Here is a 23,151-nt window from a genome sequence, read left to right as displayed (position 1 = left end):
GTGATTTTTTAGTTGTTTTCACACAAATTAAGAAATTCACCTTTTAGCATTAATTAGCAATGAAATTGACTATATTAACTTTTACTATCTCTTCACATAAACACTCCTAACACTATTACTCCAAGGGCAATGTAAGAAAAAAATAATTAATTCATTCTTGAAATCTGGGAAAATCACTTATTTTGGACCACAAAAAAAAGGCCAAAAAATCACTTATTTTGGACCGGAGGGAGTACAAATTAGATAAAATAATGAGAAAGAGCTTTTTCTAGTTTTTTATTTTTTTTTATTTTTTTTTAATTTTAAAGCCATATTTGATTCAAGAAGGCGTAAAAGGAAAGGAAATTTTGTGGCATCTAATTCTATCCTAAAAACGACTAAATATTCCCTTTAATAGTCTCTGCGTCCGGAAATACTTGAAGGAACTTCCAAAAAAAAAAAAAAAGCTAATGGAAGAAATGTCGATATTACCAAATTTCAAGAGATAAATATGATTTTCTCTTCAAAATAGTTATGCCGTATAATTTCTCCCCAAACAAAAGTCCGAAGGTTATAATACACTTAAATCAACTAAAAGAGTCATTTGGTTCTTCATCATTTGCTCAGACATAGTTTTCTACTCGAGATTGCATCTTCCCATAACACATAGTTCAGCAACAGGTCTCTTCTTTTAATTTAAACATCTACGGTGTGTTTGGTACGAAGGAAAATGTTTTCATGAAAAATATTTTCCTGGAAAATGAGTGATTTTATCATTTATTTTTTCATGTTTGGTTGGTGAGTGAAAGATTTTTCAGGAAAATATTTCCTAGTAATTGTTTAGAGAGTAGAGGATATTTTTTCTAGAAAAATAATTTTTTATGCTACTTTCCTTATCCCCCCTCCCCCAAACCCTATATACCCAATTTTTTCAGGACTCTATTTTCTTCAAGAATTTAATTATTCTATTAAAAATTCACACAAACATGTGTTGCTTTACTTTTTCACTCAAAAACAACGTTGAAATTTGTGCTACATAACTAAAAAGAAAATATTTTTTTTGGGTTGAAAAAGAAAGTACTCTTTCTACAACATGGAAAAAGTACTATTCGTTTTGTTAAAATGAAAGAAAATACTTTTTCTACATCATGAAAAGGATATACTCATTTTGTTGAAATGAAAAAAAAATACTTTTTACTATATTATTTTGTTGAAACGAAAGAAAATACTTTTTCTACATCATAAAAGAAAGTATTTTTTTTTTTGAAATGAAAGAAAACAATTTTTTACATCGTGAAAAGAAAATACTCATTTTGTTGAAATGAAAGAAAATACTTTTTACTACATCATTTTGTTGAAATGAAAGAAATACGTTTTCTACATCATAAAAAGAATATATTTTTTTTGTTGAAATGAAAAACGATACTTTTTACTACATTATTTTGTGAAATGAAAGAAAATACTTTTTCTATATCGTGAATAGAAAGTACTTTTTTGTTAAAATGAAAGAAGATATTTTTTACTTCATCATTTTGTTGAAACGAAAGAAAATACTTTTTCAACATCATGAAAAGAAAGTACTTTTTTGTTGAAATGAAAGAAGATACTTTTTACTACACTATTTTGTTGAAATAAAAGAAAATACTTTTTCTACGTCATGCAAAAGAAAGTACTTTTTTTTGTTGAAATGAAACAAAATACCTTTTTTTTATCATGAAAAACATACTCATTTGTTGAAATAAAAAAAATTTAATTTGCTCCATCTACAACATAAAAAGAAAGCATTCTTAATAAATTTCTATTTAGGGGGGGTAGGGCAGGGTTGGGGGAGGGGTGGGGTGGGATAGGTGTTGGGGGGGGGGGGTTAGTGCGGATGGGGAATAGGGTGGGGAAGATTGAAGAAGAAGTCTGGAAAATATTTTCTCTTCTCTTGATAAGGAAAACATTTTACTCCAATTGGAGAAAAATGAGTTCATGAGGAAAATGTTTTCCAAAATATTTAAGTCAACCAAACATAGGACAATTGGAAAATATTTTTCGAAAAATATTTTGTTTCGTACCAAACACACCCTAAGAGCCATGACATTTATTACAGGTTGAAGAAAATCAAACAGTCACTTTGACCTATCTAGCGTTTGACCAAAAATGAGTTAATCCTTGGTTAAACTAATTAATGATTTATCAAGATGGGACAATCCTAGTTAGAGCTAATAATTCTAGACGTATAACGAATGATGTGAACCACTACACAAAATGAAATGTGGATAATAACTGTGACCAGATGTTATGCTATATGGAGAGAGCAAACAATAAATAGCATTAAATGAAAATAAATTTAAATAGAGGGGAAGATTCACCCAATGTTGAAGAGGGTGAAGGATTAATTCCTTCCTCTGACAATGATAAATGACACGGGGATGATCGAATAATATGTATTTTCGTGGATCTGATGGAAAAGACAATAGAATAGTTCACCAAAAGGATGAATCTTAGTGAAAAGTAATGCTTTGTATTTTGTCCCAGAGCTTATCCTTTTACAAATGTTCTTATCATATTGAATCTTACATGCCTTTTTCTTCCTCTTTCTTTCTATTTATATGAGATATTCACTAAGAACCCTAAAAGTACAAACACAGAGGATATTTGATGAAATATTCCCTCTGTGGATCCCAATGTAAACTAGCTGTTATTCTTAACTCTACTGCTCGACCTCGACCATGACTGGTTGTCGAGCTACTCGGCACATGAGGTTACTGATCGACTACGACAATGCCGCACTTAATGATTTCCAGGTCACTCTCCTCGCCCAACTCTGCACGACTTAGTCCTTGATCTAATTTTGACCCATATATCTAGTTCAAGGTGTACATGCCACCACAAATCTCATGAACTTTAGCTTTACCAATATTATCGGAATAGTAAAATGAAATGTGACAATCTCAAGTCTACTAGTGATACTATTCGTTTTGGATTTAAATCCACACAACATTAAAATCTAAGCTTGTTTTCTTATATATTCAATATTTCTCATGTGTTTTATCGTAAGACTTACCTGGAATTAATGTTACATTGTCGTGAAATTCGCCAAGAATATTACACGACTCTAAATTTATTTTGGTATTCCAAGATTAGGAAAGGATATACACTATATTTATCAATTTCAAGGAATTCAAATTGCTATAGTGGGCACCAAGTTATCCATCACATCTTTTAAAGAATCATTAACAAATTGAGCAGCCTAATTTTGTGTTGCCTTTATAAACAGAATTTCTTTCTAATACGATACAATTAGTGTTAACATTCAGGCGTAATTATTTAGTGCCAAAAAAATTAAATATTATTTATATGAAACTCAAATTTTATTTTAAGACGAGCATATTTACTTCAAGAAGCAACTCGCATGACTATGATCAACCTGCAGCAATAACAAATTAATGATGTAAACGTGATCTTATCATGCATTGATAATGTCGACTACTGAATAAAAATCTTTACTCATCTAGAGCAATACACCAACAAGAAATTAGTATCTTCATCCAAAGAAATTAGAGACTGAATATTATTTCAAGAATCAATAATAAAATGTGAACAAATCCCCAACTAATATACAAAATCTAACATAGTGAAAAAACCAAAATTGATTAATGCCTTTTTTTGGAAATGGTATTCGCGTAAGCTCGAGCGCAACTAATTTCACGACTACCTGCTATTCCCCACCAGCACAGGGCACAAGTTTAAAGATCAAAATTGATTATTTTCACCATCAACCTCCCACAAAGCCAAAGCTTTAACTACATAAGCCGAGACAGCCACAATAGTAGCAGCAAAAATAGGAGGAACAAGTAAATCCATTTTAGACCTCTGAAAAACCTCAGTAGGAAAACAAAAAACCTCCAATGGAAGATCCAATGGAATTCTCACAGATCCTCTATCATGACAAGCCAGAGAAAACGAAGACGACGGCGTTATCGCCGAAACAAAGGCTAATTCCGGCGAAAAAGAAGCCACTGCAACTATAATTGTCAAAAGGGTTGTCCATGTTGCAGCATAGAATAACAATGGTAGCCTTAATGAGAGCCTTTGATATATTGAGTTCAAGAAAATGAAGCTCATATTTTGCTAGAAAATAATTCTGTTTGGAAAAGGAGAAGAGTGAATATAATGGGGTTATATGATTATTGGTCAAACATAAGTATAATAAGGATGTTGGTTGTTATGGGAAAGATGGACCTAATCTTAACTACTTTCAAAATGTAACACACAACATGATCTCAAGTAGTTTAGTTGTTGGAGTTTAAAACTATCCGGCTACCGAAATAAAAATAAAAAGGCAGTTCGGTGTACCAAGTATTCTTGGTTCATGCAGGGTCGGGGGAGAATCACACCCAAGATGTGTGACGTAAGCAATTTACCCTAATGCAGCATCTTCCGTGACTCGAACCCGCTACCTATAGGTCACACAGAGTTAACTACTTATATACTTTGACCGTGTAAAAGAATTTTTATACTATATGTCACATAAAAGATATCTACAGATAATCCAATAACAACAATAATATACTTAGGGTAATTCCACATAGTGAGGTCTAGGCAGAGTTGTGTGTATATAAACCTTACCCCTATTTTCTTGAGGGTAGAGAGACTGTTACAGATAATCGTCCATAAAAAGTATTATTATTAATCTGAAAAATAAGGCTGATCACCTGTTAAAATATAATGATAGGGTAAAATTTTATTACAGTATCATTATAATGGATGGATAATTTGTTGACCCACTCCTCCATATAACAAGATGAAGCTAATATTTTGGTAGTTTGGTGAGATAGCAAAGGAGAGTTGCAACTAAAAGGAACGGTTATTTTGGTACACAACGTGGACATGGCACTATTATTATTATTATTATTATTATTATTAGAGTTTTTGGTATGGGGTTGGTGAGAAAAATATGATATTTTAGCATAAATATTCGGAGGATTCGTTTTAAGTGCTCAACATGATAAATACACTTTGACCTTAAATTTAGGTGCTTATATTTTATGTTGGACACTTGACCTTCAATTTTAGGTGTTTGTATTTTTCAATTTTAGGTTGATGAATACATAATACCAATTGCATCCATTACTTTTTACAGACAATGAATCAATGATGACGAACTTAATAAAAATATTTTTCTGAATTTTTATTACTGTGAATAGTTTGAACTAATTAGTCCATCCATTCTCATCTCTGAACATAGACTTTGCCCCAAAAAAATTCTCTTTTTTTTGTAAACCGAAAAGGATGAAAATAACGAAGATAATGAGATGATTATGATAATGACAATGATAAGGATAATGATAACCATAATGTTAATCATGATAACTATGATAATAATAGTACTGCCATTATAACCCAATGTAACAAAAACATAAAAACAGGTGGCGAATCATGAGTTAAAAATAGGATGAAAATTTTCTTATCCTTTCTTATACTCCACTAACCTCTTGTCAAACTTAATCTTTTTCCATGTGTTATGTTCCTCAAGCTATCATAGTTTGAAATGGAGAAATATTTACACTGACTTGGGATGTGTTTGGTATAAAGGAAAATGATTTACTTAGAAAATACTTTCTTAGAAAATAGGCATTTTTCTTATTTATTTTTCGGTATTTGGTTAGGTAACAGAAAATACTTTTGAAAAATATATAATTTAGGCAAACACTATATAAGATGATATGGGTAAGTGCAGGAGAGCGTGGTAGGTCTGAATCTAAGGGCCGAAGTGACGATGGCAATGTTAGGTGTGGGGTGGCAGGGGAGGTTGGGGTGGGCAGGGGGGGGGGGGTCAGGTCGGTGGGGCAAGGTGGGGTGGGGGTCGAGGGTGGAGTTGGGGAGGGAATGCATGTAGGGTGGAGGTGGGGGATAGGGTGGGAAGGTTGAGAAAGAATCTTGGAAAATATTTTTCGGGAAGTCATTTTCCACCGATTGAAAGAAAAGGAGTTTATAAGAAAATTAATTTTCAAAATATTTAGCCAATTAAATATGAAACAAAATAGAAAATATTTTCCGGACACCCTTGATGCTATAGCTTGACTTGAAAAAAGTATTTCAATTTATATTTTCTATATCCACTGAAATTTGGGCCTTTTTAGTCCAATACAATAGAATATTATCTTGCCCATTCTAAGCAACTGAAACAAGGGACTTCAAGAATAACATGGAAAGAACATAAGCAAACACAAGATAAAAGGGCAGCCCGGTGCACTAAGCTCCCGCTATACGCAAGGACCGCAGAAGGGTCAGACCACAAGGGTCTATTATATGCAGTCTTACCTTGCATTTCTACAAGAGGCTGTATTTCTACAAGAGGCTATTTCCACAGCTTGAACCTGTGACCTCCTGGTCACATGGCAGTAACTTTACCGGCTAGCCCGGCGCACTAAGCTCGATAAGCAAACACAAGATAGATAATGTGAAATGGATTTCTGGAGAACTCAGTTGAATAGAACACACTGCAGCAAGCAGGTTCAAATATTACTACAAGATGGATTATCAACACTACAAAACAAGATGATAGCATAGCTGATACAACACTAAATGTCCCATTGGCGTCGCCTTAGACAGCTCGATATGAGAATGCTTTTTCTACCTTGAGAGTCAAGAAAAGAAAAACAGCCACGGATTATCTCTTTTCTTAAAGCTTAGCGCATGGTTGAGAAGGGGTGTGCCGCGTATTTGGCATATGTGAGAGATGTTAGTGTTGATACCCCTTCTGTTGATTCTGTTCCAGTGGTACGGGATTATCCCGATATATTTCCAGCTGATCTTCCAGGCATGCCGCCTGATAGGGACATTTGATTTTGGGNAAGGGCAGCGAACATAATCACTAGCATCGTCTGCAACGAAATGTAGGGACCGAGGAAAAAGACTATGGCGATTGCAAAGCTCTGCCAAAGCTTAAGTTGGGCAAATGCTCCTTCCTGTTTAACACAAAATGAATAGATATTTGATACCTGAAACAATCATCCATTGAAAAGTAGCCACAATTTTAAGCAACATAAGAGAATAATAAGCGTCTGAATAAAATTCAGAACATGATTAACATGATGTTTATACCGCTTTATTTGGGCAAACCTTAGCCCAGGATCTATTGGGAACAGCCTCTCTACCTTCACAAGGTAGGGGTAAGGTCTGCGTACACATTAACCTCCCAGACCCACTTGTGGGATTACACTGGGTCTTTTGTTTTTGTTGTTGTTGTTGTTGTTGTTGTTGTTGTTGTTATTTGGGCAAACCTTAAATGAAATTAGGTGAACACATTATTGAAGCATGTGTTCGATGTTCACGAATTCATTCCATTAATGAGCACTAGCCGTATGTTTCTCGATATGTAATTTTTAAGGAGATTTCCATGAAACTATATTCAAGCAGATTCATAGATCAGCACAAAGAAGAAACAATCATACAGTGTTGTTATATGAAGGCAAAGGCTTCAATAGAAAACCACCCAATGTATCATACTCGGGGACTCATTTATCAACAAAATAAAAAATAAAAAAAGAAATTATCATACTCAGGCACTATTCCAAGAGATGTCAAAATGATAGAATAAGTTGGCAAATTAGTACCAAATCATCCTTGAAGAGTATCCCGAGCAATGCACTTAGCTGTGTATTCAGGACTCCGTCACCTATGCCCCATAAGGCTGCAACGAGAAGCGGATATAGTATGCCGAGAACTCCACCAGTCACACTACAATGGATAGAAAACAATAAGATATTAAGTACCTATATCAACTTCTTCCAGAATGTAACAAGGGAACGTTACACGAAGCGAACCTGTGAGTCAGTAGAATCCATACCAATACAGCAGCCTGAACTAAAGCTCCACCCGAGACAATTATCGAGATAGACGAGAGACCAAACGTAAAATGCCCAGCCACTAGAGAACACTGAAACAATGTTCATCCAACGATACATAGTAATTATCACAGCATTATATCAGATAAGTGTATAATCTGCCCGGATACTACTATCAAATCTGACATACCCACACTTCTCCAGAGAATGTGGATGCACAGTTACAAATTTAGGAGTAAATTGAAAAGAGCTTACAGTAATGTGGAATGTTTAACATTTGCATAAACCTATTTATAAGTATTACAAAACATAGTTCTGATGGAATATCAAAAAACTGTATAGTTTGTCACAAACTAGAAATAAATAATGAGTCAACCAAAACCAAGGAAGCGAACATTGCAAAATTCAGAGATAAAAAGTAAAATTTATAAACAAGAATAAAATGAAGCAAAAAAGAAAAGAGCCAAAAAGTAAAATTTATAAATAAAAGGCTCACCAACAGACTAAGGACACAACTAAAGAGAATGTGAAACGGACAAATTTACAGCTCTAATTTCCTCGTATAAGATTAAAGAACACACCACAATGGTTGGAACACATGTCAATAAGACCCCATCCAGTACCATTAAGATAAATGCAGTTTGCTCAAAGAACACAGTCAAACAACACACTATTCAAGTCAATCTGTGACAAATTATTGAATTAATTCGTTAGTGCATTTCCATACTTACAACTGCATCAAAAATCCCATAAACAGCCATTGCACCACCAACACCACTCTCACCCATTGTAGGCACAACAATGTACTTTGTGAATTCAGCCCTGAAACACGTTGTCAATTAAAATATGGAACAGCATAAGATGCTGCAAATTCTACTCCAATGATCTATAAGAAGTATTCTTTACCATACGAATGCTTGCTGTAAGCCTGAATACGCAATAAGAGGGATGACCAAGAGCATTCTTATGTCTTGTAAAAGGGTGACGATAGACTTGAACAAAGTTACCACAGAAGAAAAGAAACTAGCAGACGAATCTTGTAGTCCTGTCTCCTCTTTACCAGTTCTCTTACTTAAAAAGCACATAAGAACGGCACCGAGAGTTATGGTACCAATAAAAACTAAGAAAAGTGCCGTTGTGCCACTAGTGCTTCCTCCCTGTAGCAACACAAAACTAACAAATCGTTATGAAAAACAAACAAGGATGAGCAGTTGAGCACTTAATCTGAGGAGATCCTTACTTCTCCATCTCTCATCAAAGCTAGAGTGATAAGATTTCCAACAAACTGCAAATCAAGAGAAAAAGTTGTTGCGTTCATGGAACTATCATGTGAGTAGAAAATACATCAAGAAAACTACTTGCAAAGCTCGTATAAAGTACCTGATGACTTGCAAACATTCCCCAGAATTCACCGTTGAATTTACCAATTATAACTGCTTCATTTAAGGTATGATCATTTGCGTGACTGCGCGCTGTGGAAGTAAGATATGTACCCTAACCACAAAGAACAAGATTAAGGCTATTGCTGAAGCCAAAAACAAAATTCAACTCCTAAAATGAAGTCATACCTGCCCAACCCATATTATAGAAGCAGCAAAACCCAGGTATAAAGATGCTGGGACCATGGTATACCTACAACATAGCTTAATCAACTGCTGACAATTGAAATGCATGAACATCTTAAACAAACTACAGGTCTCAAGAAAAAAATATGCAAAACCTTATAAGTTAGTTAGCATTGAGAAAAGAAAGCGAAATCAACAAAAAATTGGGTAGAGTAAAAAGGAGAGTGAAGAAAATCGTAAAAATGTGTAAATGGACTAAATTTAACATGTAGGATAAACAAGTAGGGGCTCAGTGTTCATCCCTGTTGTAGAACCACTGTTATGGGAAACTCTTTTGTATCTCCTACTACTGTTCTCACGCTAGTGACCGCTCCTTCATACATGTCCTTTATGGCATTTATATATTTAATATGAATTAATTTCTTCTCCATCACCCACTAAAGGACCTTTCGTGGTACTCTATCATATGTTTTCTCTAGGTCAATGAACACCATGTGTAGAATTTCTTCCTTTCGTGATAGCTTTCCATCAATCTTCTCGGCAAGAATATAGCCACTGTTGTAGACCTATAGGGCATAAATCCAAATTGGTTCTCGGTCACTCTTATCGTATTCCTAAGTCTACGCTCAATCACTCTTTTCAAAGTTATATCGTATGACTCATGAGTTCAATGCCAAGATAGTTCGCACAACTTTGAATATCTCCTTTGTCTTATAAATTAGGATATTGGATACTCTTTGTCCACTGTTCGGGCATCCTACAACTTCTTAGTTTAACATTGAATAGCTTGGTGAGGCCTCCTAAAGACATTTCTAAACCTCTATAGGGATATTATCTGAACCACAAACTTTTCTAATCCTCATATTTTTCATGGCATCCTTTACCTCGGTCAGCCTAATTCTATGAGTTTAGCTAAAGTTTCTGTCGTACACAGACGTTTAGAGGTCAAAAATGATACTATGAATAGGCCTCAAAATAGTACAGTGAAGGAGAACATTCAGGTTTTATTACAATATAGTGCATTACTACTAGTTTACTACTATCAAGTAGAGATATTTGTTGTTTATGGCTTGCTTTCAAAACACAAGCATCCACAATAGAAGACAGTTTGGTCATTTCTTCCTTCTTCCAGAGTCTGACTCTATGTTTTCATAGATTGGAGTTTGTCTACTAATGCCTCCTTAACTGTTTAAATCCCATTCTGAAATCTATTGCGTGGGTTGCTCTAATCATTCTAAGCACAACTGTTCAAGCCTAGATCATTCCGACAAGAAATTAGCAAAAAGCCAACTACAACAAACTTCTTCATGGCTAATGGCACAACCACACGACGAGAATTATGAAGCCTAATAGACCTCTATAATTGGTCCAATAGAGTACAAGATTCATGTTTTTACTCACATTAAGGATTCATAAGTGCGCAAAATATTGCAAAAAAAAACACAAAACCAAACTACAATCACAGCTCACTTTATGAAACGAGTTAAATTGGATTTGCACCACACAATCACTGCCAGCGAGTGCAGACCCACATATCCTTCCCCGAAAAAATATACTGTTTAGATAGGTAAAAATTATTTCTTTATGTATATATACTATGTATTGAATCTCCTTGACTTCTTCGGGTATATACTTCTTTAAATTTTGACTCTTTGTAGTGAAAATCCTATCCCACTATGTGGGATTATACCGGGTATGTTGTTGTTAGTGAAAATCCTAGCTCCGCTACTGCTGCCAGCTCAATAGCCTAATCATCCAGTACTGGTTAAACATTTAATTTTGGAAAAGCAAAATGCAATAGACATAAAAAAAAAAAAAAAAAAAAATGTCACGACCCAATTTCCAAACCCGGTCGTGATGGCGCCTCTCGTGAAGACAAGGTCAGCCAACTAACCCAAATCGTCTCTTTAACAATTTTTAAACATAAATGAACAGATAAATACAGCTTAACGACAATAATAACCAGTATTTACAACCCAACACAACCCGACCGGGGTGTCACAAGTCACGAGCATCTAAAGAAACCTGAATACAACTACAGGGCCAATATTATACAAAAAATAAATTCTGGAATGCTAAAGACAACGTCCGGTTGCCGCGAACGCTGGCGGTCACCTTACTCAGCTACAATAGTAATACCTTCAATCAGCTAATAACCCGCTACCGGGTGAACAATACCTGCAACTGCACGCGAGGTGCAGGGAGTAAAGTGAGTACTCCAACTCAGTGAGCAATAAAAGTAAATAATAACTGAGCGGTAAGAAATCACGTAAAAGCACTCCATCATGCTATATAAGACAGTGCAAATCTTTGAGAAAACAGTAAAACCGTAAAAATATCTGGACTCAGTTAAAACTTCTTTTGAAAATATCATTTCCAACAGTTAAGCAAATGAATGCGTAATCAGATAGTGCAAGTCAGCCCCTCGGGCACAGCACTCCACTAACAATTAACACCAGGGCGTCTGGTAAACAGTGCAAGAAGTAGCATGAATGCCAATGAGAGTGCTGAATGTCATGACACGTATTACAAACAGGAACCAATGCATGAATGCAATGCAATACATATGACTGCTGCGGCGTGCAGCCCGATCCATTTGGGTACCCGCGCTCACTGTGGGGGTTCAGACTCCGGAGGGGCTCCTACAGCCCAAGCGCAATATCAATATAACACCGCTGCGGCGTGCAGCCCGAGCCATCCATATATCCAGAAATCACTATAACATTGCTGCGGCGTGCAGCCCGATCCATGCTCAGTCCAGAAATGCACATAAGCCCCTTGGGCAATAATAAAATAGCAGTTCTCAGCTCAAAACGTCAGTAAAATATCATTTAAGTTTTCAAATCATGAAAAATGGCTAAATTTGCAAAACAGTATTAAAACCCTGGACCGAGGTCAAATAACATGCAAAGTAATGCAAAATCAGTGATATCAATCCCTGAAGGATTCAAATAATCGGCACGAAGCCCAAAACATGGCAATCAGCCCAAATCATGATGATAACAAGTAGTTTCAGTCAAATACGTAGTAATTCATCAATCGGGACNAGTCAAATACGTAGTAATTTCATCAATCGGGACGGACCAAGTCACAATCCCCAACGATGCTCTACCCCACGCTCGCTATCCGGCGTGCAAGTCACCTCAATACAGCACTATGATGCGCAAACCCGGGGTTTCAAACCCTCAGGATATCATTTACAAGTATTACTCACCTCGAACCGGCGAAATCCCTAGCTCGCGACGCCTTTGCCCCTCGAACCGGCCTCCACGCGCGTCGAATCTAACCAAAATCAGAGCGAATACATCACAATATGCTAAGGGAACAATACCCAATCGAAAACAATCGAGAAATAGCAGAAATCTCGAAACTAGCAAAACCCGAGCCCCGGGCCCACTTCTCGAAAAATTACAAAATTCACATTACCGGATTCCTCGTCTCGCCACGAGTCCGTACATATCAAATTTACCAAAATCGGAGTCCATTTGACCCTCCAAATTCCATATTTAAATCTCAAAATCCCAAGTCCTAGTTCATCAATTTTAGGCTTAATTCCATGAATTTCTAGGTTAATTTCACATAATAATCATGTATTTAACTTGGAAATAAGTAGAAACAACTCGCCTTTGAGGCTTGATGAAATCCCCCTTGAAATTCTCTCCAAAATCATCCAAGCCAAATGAAATGAAAGAAATGAAAGAAATAAGCCAAATCCGTGTTTAAAGAATCTGCCCGTGCTTCGTCGAGTTGTACCTTGCACTTGTGCTATACAAGTTGTACATCCTATTAAAATTTTCCCTTGTCGGACACCTTCTGTTTAAACACCGATAACGTCTTGTATAAATATCCAAATGACAAACGGTTTGATGATTTAGAAACTAGACTCGAAGATCTTTAATTTGTTAGGTTGTACACCATGTAACTCTTTATATATCCCGAGATATGAGCTTCCAAAGTCGGCTCCATGAAATCAGAAAATTCTGGAGAAACTGCTCCACCAGTCATCATCAATCGATCATAACTTCCTCTATGGATGTCCAAATTACGATTTCTTTAGCTTTCTGGAAACTAGACACGAAGGGCTACAACTTTCGTTTTTGAATCATCTCAAAATTCCTTGTAGATCAAAAGATATAGGCCTCCGAAGTACGCTCCACGACTGCACATTTGCTGTCCAAAGACAGCTTAGCAGCAGAAATTGCAGCAGCTTTTTCTTTTCTTTTGGGTCCGAATTCCATTCCGTTAACCTTCCGAAATCCACCCAAGGCCCTCGGGACCTTAACCAATTATATCAACATGTCCCACAATATCATTCAAACTTGTCCCAACCTTCGGAACACCCAAAATAACACCAAAACATCAAATCATCATCGGATTCAAGCCTATGAATCTCAAGAACTTCCAAATTCCATTTTTGATCAAAAACCCAACCAAACCACGTCCGAATGATCTCAAATTTTGCAGACAAGTCCAAAATGACATAACGAAGCTACAGCAACTCTCGGAATTCCATTCCGACCCTCGGATCAAAATCTCACCTATCAACCGGAATTCGTCAAAATACTAACTTTGCCAATTCAAGCTTAATTCTACACCGGTCATCACAAAAATATTCCGGACACACTCCTAAGTCCCAAATCACCTAACGAAGCTATCCGAACTATAACATTCACATTTCGAGCCCTCTAACACATAAGTCAATATCTGGTTGACTTTTCCAACTTAAGCTTCCTTAAAAGAGACTAAGTGTCTCAAACCTTACCAAAATCATTCCGGAATGACTTCAAATTTTGCACACAAGTCACATTCGACATTACGGACTTGCCCCAACTTTCGGAATCGCATTCCGACCCTGATATCAAAATTTCCACTTCCGGTCGAATTTTCTCAAAAAAACCTTCAAATTTCTATATAAATGACTTCAAAATGACCTCCGGTCATCTGAATTCACTTCCGATCGCGCTCCCAACTCCAGAATCACCATACGGAGTTATACCCAGACTCGGAATCCCAAACGGACATCTATAACACTGAAATGCCTTCCAACCCAAATTTATGAAATTCTTCTAAAATACTAACTTCAACAATATACACCGAAATGCTCACGGGTTATCATAACCAAATCCGGACATACGCCCAAGTCCGAAATCATCATACGAACCTGCTGGAACTTTCAGATCCCGATTCCGAGGTCGTTTACTCAAAATTCCAATCTTAGCCATTTTCTTCAACTTAAGGCTGCCGAAATGAAAATTTTATTTCCAATTTGACTCCGAATTTCCCGAAATTCAACTCTGACCATACGCACAAGTCAATATACCTGAAATGAAGCTGTTCATGACTTCCAACTGCTGAAAGACGCGCTAGGGCTTGGGATTTTGGCTTGGGTTTTTGATTTAAATATGGAATTTGGAGGGTCAAATGGACTCCGATTTTGGTAAATTTGATATGTACGGACTCGTGGCGAGACGAGGAATCCGGTAATGTGAATTTTGTAATTTTTCGAGAAGTGGGCCCGGGGCTCGGGTTTTGCTAGTTTCGAGATTTCTGCTATTTCTCGACTGTTTTCGATTGGGTATTGTTCCCTTAGCATATTGTGATGTATTCGCTCTGATTTTGGTTAGATTCGACGCGCGTGGAGGCCGGTTTGAGGGGCAAAGGCGTCGCGAGTTAGGGATTTCGCCGGTTCGAGGTGAGTAATACTTGTAAATGATATTCTGAGGGTTTGAAACCCCGGGTTTGCACATCATAGTGTTGTATTGAGGTGACTTGCACGCCGGATAGCGAGCGTGGGGTAGAGCACCATTGGGGATTGTGACTTGGTCCGTCCCGATTGATGAAATTACTACGTATTTGACTGAAACTACTTGTTATCATCATGATTTGGGCTGATTGCCATGTTTTGGGCTTCGTGCCGATTATTTGAATCCTTCAGGGATTGATATCACTGATTTTGCATTACTTTGCATGTTATTTGACCTCGGTCCAGGGTTTTAATAATGTTTTGCAAATTCAGCCATTTTTCATGATTTGAAAACTTAAATGATATTTTACTGACGTTTTGAGCTGAGAACTGCTATTTTATTATTGCCCAAGGGGCTTATGTGCATTTCTGGACTGAGCATGGATCGGGCTGCGCCGCAGCAGTGTTATAGTGATTTTTGGATATATGGATGGCTCGGGCTGCACGCCGCAGCGGCGTTATATTGATATTGCGCTTGGGCTGTAGGAGCCCCTCCGGAGTCTGAACCCCCACAGTGAGCGCGGGTACCCAAATGGATCGGGCTGCACGCCGCAGCGGTCATATACATTGCATTGCATTCATGCATTGGTTCCTGTTTGTAATACGTGTCATGACATTCAGCACCCTCATTTCATTGGCATTCATGCTACTTCTTGCACTGTTTACCAGACGCCCTGGTGTTAATTGTTAGTGGAGTGCTGTGCCCGAGGGGCTGACTTATGTGCTGACTTGCACTATCTGATTACGCATTCATTTGCTTAACTGTTGGAAAGGATATTTTCAAAAGAAGTTTTAACTCAGTCCAGATATTTTATAAAGGATTTTCACGGTTTTACTGTTTTCTCAAAGATTTGCACTGTCTTATATCACATGATGGAGTGCTTTTACGTGATTTCTTACCGCTCAGTTATTATTTACTTTTATTGCTCACTGAGTTGGAGTACTCACTTTACTCCCTGCACCTCGCGTGCAGTTGCAGGTATTGTTCACCCGGTAGCGGGTTATTAGCTGATTGAAGGTATTACTATTGTAGCTGAGTAAGGTGACCGCCAGCGTTCGCGGCACCGGACGTTGTCTTTAGCATTCCAGTATTTATTTTTTGTATAATATTGGCCATGTAGTTGTGTTCAGGTTTCTTTAGATGCTCGTGACTTGTGACACCCCAGTCGGGTTGTGTTGGATTGTAAATACTGGTTATTATTGTCGTTAAGCTGTATTTATCTGTTCATTTATGTTTAAAAATTGTTAAAGAGACGATTTGGGTTAGTTGGCCGGCCTTGTCTTCACGAGAGGCGCCATCACGACCGGGTTTGGAAATTGGGTCGTGACATTCAGTTGGAATCAAATTAGCAATTTTATGTGTATGTGGAAATGTAGCATTATTTTTCGTGTGGATTGGTCCTATTTGTTGGGTATTAACATCTGAAATCTTCCCTTTAAGACTTAGAGCCCAAGCATCAGCTCTTGGTGCAGTGGAAAGCAGGGTTAGCTCTTGTGTATGCACAGGCAATAAAATCCAGTTATTTGAAATCGGTCCCGATATACAATATTATAATAAGTCATTTGTATATGTAAAGGAATATTGCGTCTGTTGCACCATCTTTAGTTCTCATCACGAAGATCTTTTCATCAATGGAAAGAAGTCTTTAACTTCCAAAGAAGGGATTAGGTAGCAGACTGCTCCAATGAACATTTCCTTCAAATTTGGAGCAATTATCACATAAGTACTACGGTGAGATAAAAGATCAAATATTGTCCAATATGAATCATATTGCATCAGATGTTACTTTTGATACATCTCTAACTCAAGGTAAATACATTTCACATATTGCATCTATCGTTTTGGTTTTGGACATAAATGGAATTTTTTACAGCTTATGCTCTTGGCATTTATATATAGATTCCAACAATCAAATTTGCAAGATACATTGCTACAACTTGACTTCTTTTCAGGAAGGACATATTTGGATTGTTGCGACTGTAGTGAATCTTCTACTTGAAAAAGAATGGTCATATTTGGGGTGCAAGAGATGCTCGAAGAAGGTTGACAAAATTGGAAGTAAATTTCATTGCAAGAAATGTGATCGCCTTGATAGTTCTGCCACTCATAGGTTTGAAGAAGCCAGTATTTACTCATGGACAACTGTATGTTGCTTTTTCACGCGTGACGAGTAGAAAAGGGTTAAAGATTTTAGTTTATGATGATGATGATGGCCAAATAACGAATGAAGCTAGAAATGTGGTGTATAAAGAAGTTTTCCGTAATTTGGTTTGAGATAAATCTAGACATGATGGAATTATCAGGTATTTAAAATATCTTTTTCTGATTTCTGTAATTGCTTTAGCTTTTGAGTAAATATTACTGTTTGCACAGTTTGGGATTAGAAAAGGATTGATTTATGAAATAGCCCTTTGGCTTCGTCTCTGTCTTTAGTTAGGGTAGTCTGATGTTTTTTTTATTTTTCTTTTGTTCCGGATGAAGTTGTATTTTCATACAGCAAGGCTTATTTCATTGCCTATTTAGTAATGGTGTTACTGGGTTGTTGTTGTTGTTGTTTCAAGTTTGAACACCGAGAATTCCTGACTTAGCGAATGACCGAGGACCAAAGAAAGTGAAACTGACGCAGCTTATGGTTATAAATCAAAAGTCATTTTTTAATACTCTGTTCTCATGCTCGAAATCTCTTGGTGCAGGACATCACATTTCCAACTCTCAACCAACTTCCCCTGAACTAAGAATATTTGACTTCCACTTTCCACCTTAAACCATCTGCTGTATGGTTTAGCTAAGAGGTTGATGACAATAGATTTGGCTGGATTTGCATAGTCACTATGTAGCCATTAGTCAACATATGGCTGGGAGCAGCACTAGGATAGGTGGCGGGAAAAAACGCAAGACATCAGATGCTGGGACAACCTTAATCATAAATTTGGATGACGACGATTTAGGAGAGACAACTTCTACTGCAGGGGCATCATTAACACAAAACTTGATTGATGATTTGGAAGGTTGGGCATGCGATTCGTGCACATTTCTGAATGCTAGCTCTGCCACGGCATGCCTAATGTGCAGTGAAGATGCTTCCGGCAGTTGGGAATGTGAAATATGTACATTTGTCAATAAGAAGCATGCTTCTGTATGCCAAATGTGTGAGCACCGTAGATAAATTCCTTGCTTGCATCTAAAAATAAATGGCTGCTCGAAGGATACTCTTGGTTACAAGTTAGTTTTTGAATTGTTGCTACCTTACTGTTTTACCAGTCTAATGTTCTTTTTGGTCGATAGCTGCCTAAAAGTTTCATATTGCATTTGTTGGATGCATAGGCTTTAGTAGTAGTATATTTATGCATATATGGGGTTCCTGGTATTTATANAGAGTCGTGGAATTTTGGCTATTAAGGTTCATGGAGTGTCATTGTGGTTAGATGGTGAATTATGCGATGCATGGTGCTAATTCAACAAAGGTACGCAGTCATGTTTTGGTACCTCGTGTGGTAGTTGATACAGTGTTTATATACAGGGGACAGGTCTGGCAGAGAATTTTAGGTGTTGGAATTGGGTTCTGAGCTTATTGTATGGATAAAAGAGGATATCTGCAGATTTGATCAAACTAATGTGTCCATATGAGTTGTGGTGCACGAGGTGTTAAACAGTGATTTCAGATAACTTAAGAGCAGTTCTTGGAACGTTCGAGGACGAACGTCTATTTAAGTGGGGGAGAATGTAACGACCCGATCGGTCGTTTTGAGCTCTAGCGCGTCGTTCAGCAGTTGGAAGTCATGAACAGCTTCATTTCAGGTATATTGACTTGTGCGTATGGTCAGAGTTGAATTTCGGGAAATTCGGAGTCAAATTGGAAATAAAATTTTCATTTCGGCAGCCTTAAGTTGAAGAAAATGGCTAAGATTGGAATTTTGAGTAAACGACCTCGGAATCGGGATCTGAAAGTTCCAGCAGGTTCGTATGATGATTTCGGACTTGGGCGTATGTCCGGATTTGGTTATGATAACCCGTGAGCATTTCGGCGTATATTGTTGAAGTTAGTATTTTAGAAGAATTTCATAAATTTGGGTTGGAAGGCATTTTAGTGTTATAGATGTCCGTTTGGGATTCCGAGTCTGGGTATAGCTCCATATGGTGATTCTGGAGTTGGGAGCGCGATCGGAAGTGAATTCGGATGTCCGGAGGCCATTTTGAAGTCATTTGGCTAAATATAGAAATTTGAAGGTTTTTTTTGAGAAAATTCGACCGGAAGTGGAAATTTTGATATCGGGGTCGGAATGCGATTCCGAAAGTTGGGGCAAGTCCGTAATGTCGAATGTGACTTGTGTGCAAAATTTGAAGTCATTCCGGAATGCTTTTGGTAAGGTTTGAGACACTTAGTCTCTTTTAAGGAAGCTTAAGTTGGAAAAGTCAACCAGATATTGACTTATGTGTTAGAGGGCTCGAAATGTGAATTGTATGGTTCGGATAGCTTCATTAGGTGATTTGGGACTTAGGAGTGTGTCCGGAATATTTTTGTGATGACCGGTGTAGAATTAAGCTTGAATTGACAAAGTTAGTATTTTGACGAATTCCGGTTGATAGGTGAGATTTTGATCCGAGGGTCGGAATGGAATTCCGAGAGTTGTTGTAGCTTCGTTATGTCATTTTGGACTTGTCTGCAAAATTTGAGGTCATTCGGACGTGATTTGGTTGGGTTTTTGATCAAAAATGAAATTTGGAAGTTCTTGAGATTCATAGGCTTGAATCCGATGATGATTTGATGTTTTGGTGTTATTTTTGGTGTTCCGAAGGTTGGGACAAGTTTGAATGATATTGTGGGACATGCTGATATAATTGGTTAAGGTCCCGAGGGCCTCGGGTGGATTTCGGAAGGTTAACGGAATGGAATTTGGACCCAAAGGAAAAGAAAAAGCTGCTGCAATTTCTGCTGCTAAGCTGTCTTTGGACAGCAAATGTGCAGTCGTGGAGCGTACTTCGGAGGCCTATATCTTTTGATCTACAAGGAATTTTGAGATGATTCAAAAACGAAAGTTGTAGCCCTTCGTGTCTAGTTTCCAGAAAGCTAAAGAAATCGTAATTTGGACATACATAGAGGAAGTTATGATCGATTGAAGATGACTGGTGGAGCAGTTTCTCCAGAATTTTCTGATTTCATGGAGCCGACTTTAGAAGCTCATATCTCGGGATATATAAAGAGTTACATGGTGTACAACCTATCAAATTAAAGATCTTCGAGTCTAGTTTCTAAATCTTCAAACCGTTTGTCATTTGGATATTTATACAAGACGTTATGGGTGTTTAAACAGAAGGTGTCCGACAAGGGAAAATTTTAATAGGATGTACAACTTGTATAGCACAAGTACAAGGTACAACTCGACGAAGCACGGGCAGATTCTTTAAACACGGGTTTGGCTTATTTCTTTCATTTCATTTGGCTTGGATGATTTTGGAGAGAATTTCAAGGGGGATTTCATCAAGCATCAAAGGTGAGTTGTTTCTACTTATTTCCAAGTTAAATACATGATTATTATGTGAAATTAACCTAGAAATTCATGGAATTAAGCCTAAAATTGATGAACTAGGGCTTGGGATTTTGAGACATACCAATTGGGCATCAAATTGGCAGCTACAAACAACCAATAGCCAGTACTCCCAAGGATCAAAGCATTCTTTGATCCAAGCTTCCTAACCACCAATGAAGCAAATATTGAACAGAACATAAATGACAAATACAATATCCCCAGTGCAGTTGTCCCTAAATTTCCTTCCTGAAACACAAAAAAAAAAACCTCAAAACTCAATCTCACTTCATGATTCAAACAAAATCATGCAAATTCAATCCAAAATCAACATTTTCACACTTAATAACCCCAGAAAATTCATAACAAAAGAACAGTCTCAAAACACCATACCGTATTAATAGTGCTTTCAAGATTCTGAGCAGCCCCATAAGCCAAGAAAATCAATAAAAAGGCACAGCTTAGAATATGAACATCTCTTTCATGATTCACAATTGGGTTTTGATTTTTGGAATTTTCAACTACGAGGGGTGCTTCCTCATCAGTAGCCATTGAGACAAAAAAGTATCAAGATTGAATTTTTCGAATTTTGAACAATACCCACAAATGAATTTATGCACACAAGTGTATATATACAGTGTTTTTTTTAAGTCAAAAGAGAGAGAAAAGTGAATAACAGAGTTTGCCGGCAAAGTAGTATGAAGAAAAGAACATAAAGAAAGAGCTTAAGCTCCTCAAGTATGACAATAAGAAAGCTTCAGCGCCCATGGTGGGTAAGAGAAAGACAAAGAAAAATAGTGATAATTTTCTTGTTTTGCAGTAATTAATGATTAATGTTTGTTGATAATTTTTTTTTTCCCATTTTGAATATGGACCAATCAAGATTCTTTTTTTTTTACAAGGAAAGAGACAAAAGGTTGAGATCATTAAAGTAGCAACTTTTAGGAATACAAAAGAAGTATTTGTATGACTCATCATTCAAAAATGAATCAGATCTTAGCCCATTAAGTGTATTTGTTTTTTTATTTATACACTATATTAAAAGCACGAAGAAATATCCTTCGCCTTTTTTACCCTTTAAAAATAGATTTCACAATGAACAAAATCGTAATTTAATAAAACGAAAATATTTTATTAAAAATAATTTTTTTCTATTTTACTATTTTTTTCAATAAAAAAAATGCTTTAAAAATTGAAAAAAATAAATTTTTTTTTTGTAAAAACTGATTTTTTTTTTGTAACAGAAAGGAAAAAAAGACTTTACTCAATTAGTGGACTACTGGTGCATTAATTCAAAAAAATAAAAATATCTGCAAAATATTTTTTTAAGTAATTATTTTTAATTCAGCATTGACCTAACGGTGAAAGGGCATAAGTGAACCATAAAGGTAAATGAAGGGGTATTTTTAGCCCAATAGGTGGATGAAGGGTATTTTTAAATCTTTTCTAATAGTTTAGGAGCATTTTGAACCCTTTTAATAATAATATTACTAAATGAAGCTAAAAGTCATATATCTTGTATGAATACTATTATATAAATAAGCTAGTACGAAAGACAAAAAAGACAACATCATAGTTTTTGCGCCTTTGATTTAGAAATATTTATAAAGACAATAAATATTTTTATACAAAATCTTTAATTGCGCCTTTGATTTAAAAATTTATATTTTTTAAAATATGTGCCTTTGAAATTCTTAAATAAGAAATGAACATAAATTACTTAACAAGAAGTATTTTGAAAAGTAATACTGCACAAATTCGTCAGTTATTCTTTCTATCTAAACAATTTTAAAAGGCTTAACTTTTACTAGAAGCCATAACAATAACAATAACAATAATAATAATAATAATAATAATAATAATAATAATAATAATAATAATAATAATAATAATAATAATAAGAAGAAGAAGAAGAAGAAGAAGAAGAAGAAGAAGAAGAAGAAGAAGAAGTTGGGACTTCAATATTACTACCCGAATGGAAAATCAATGAAAAGCTTTATCATAAAATTTTTTGTAATATTATTTGATTGTATAAATATTTTTCTTTTGGTCAAATTCAAATTTTAGCCAATTTTTATATTCCTTATTCTTTATTTTTGGGCTCAAACCTTTGAAATTTCATTTTCTCAAATAACCCACCTTCTCAGAATTTGATTTTCCCTCTTTCTATTTTTATTATTACCTTAGTAAGGAATAAAACCCTGGCAAAAATTAGGGGTGTGCATTCGAATCGGTTTATCGATAAATCGAATCGATTATTTGTTATCGAAATCGAAATTGAAAAAATCGAAACCTTATTGAAACGATAACGATAAGCATATGTACAAATCGATAATCGATAAGTAATTATCGATAAGGGTCAAAATCGAATCGATAAATCGAATGCACACCCCTAGACTGTAGACACTTGTTAAATGAGTAATTACCTATTTGTGTAGATTAATATAACATTCAGAATGTATATATATTCCGCTACTATTTTGAAAGCGGCTATACAATA

The 23,151-nt window shown here is 36.2% G+C and overlaps 2 protein-coding genes across 2 annotated transcripts; both read right to left on the bottom strand.

Annotated features, from left to right (window-relative positions):
* LOC109230548 lies at nucleotides 3,515-4,173 on the bottom strand. Its single transcript, XM_019396032.1, has one exon. The coding sequence runs from the start codon at nucleotides 4,090-4,092 to the stop codon at nucleotides 3,721-3,723; it is 372 nt and encodes a 123-aa protein (XP_019251577.1). The 5' UTR covers nucleotides 4,093-4,173; the 3' UTR covers nucleotides 3,515-3,720.
* LOC109230178 (UNC93-like protein 3) lies at nucleotides 6,398-21,764 on the bottom strand. The gene is made up of 11 exons (XM_019395701.1): nucleotides 21,045-21,764; nucleotides 20,737-20,900; nucleotides 9,386-9,449; nucleotides 9,198-9,311; nucleotides 9,058-9,102; nucleotides 8,724-8,974; nucleotides 8,549-8,639; nucleotides 7,797-7,909; nucleotides 7,587-7,710; nucleotides 6,797-6,938; nucleotides 6,398-6,516 (listed from the first exon to the last, which is right to left on the bottom strand). Exons 1-11 carry the CDS (start codon nucleotides 21,201-21,203, stop codon nucleotides 6,398-6,400), a joined length of 1,386 nt encoding a protein of 461 aa, XP_019251246.1. The 5' UTR covers nucleotides 21,204-21,764.

This window comes from Nicotiana attenuata, chromosome 7, assembly GCF_001879085.1.
Source record: "Nicotiana attenuata strain UT chromosome 7, NIATTr2, whole genome shotgun sequence".
NCBI lineage: Eukaryota > Viridiplantae > Streptophyta > Magnoliopsida > Solanales > Solanaceae > Nicotiana > Nicotiana attenuata.
This window is presented reverse-complemented; position numbering and strand designations above follow the sequence as displayed.

Excerpts from the sequence above, each read along its gene's own strand:
- LOC109230548 (XM_019396032.1), bottom strand. The coding sequence starts at position 4,092 with ATGAGCTTCATTTTCTTGAACTCAATATATCAAAGGCTCTCATTAAGG.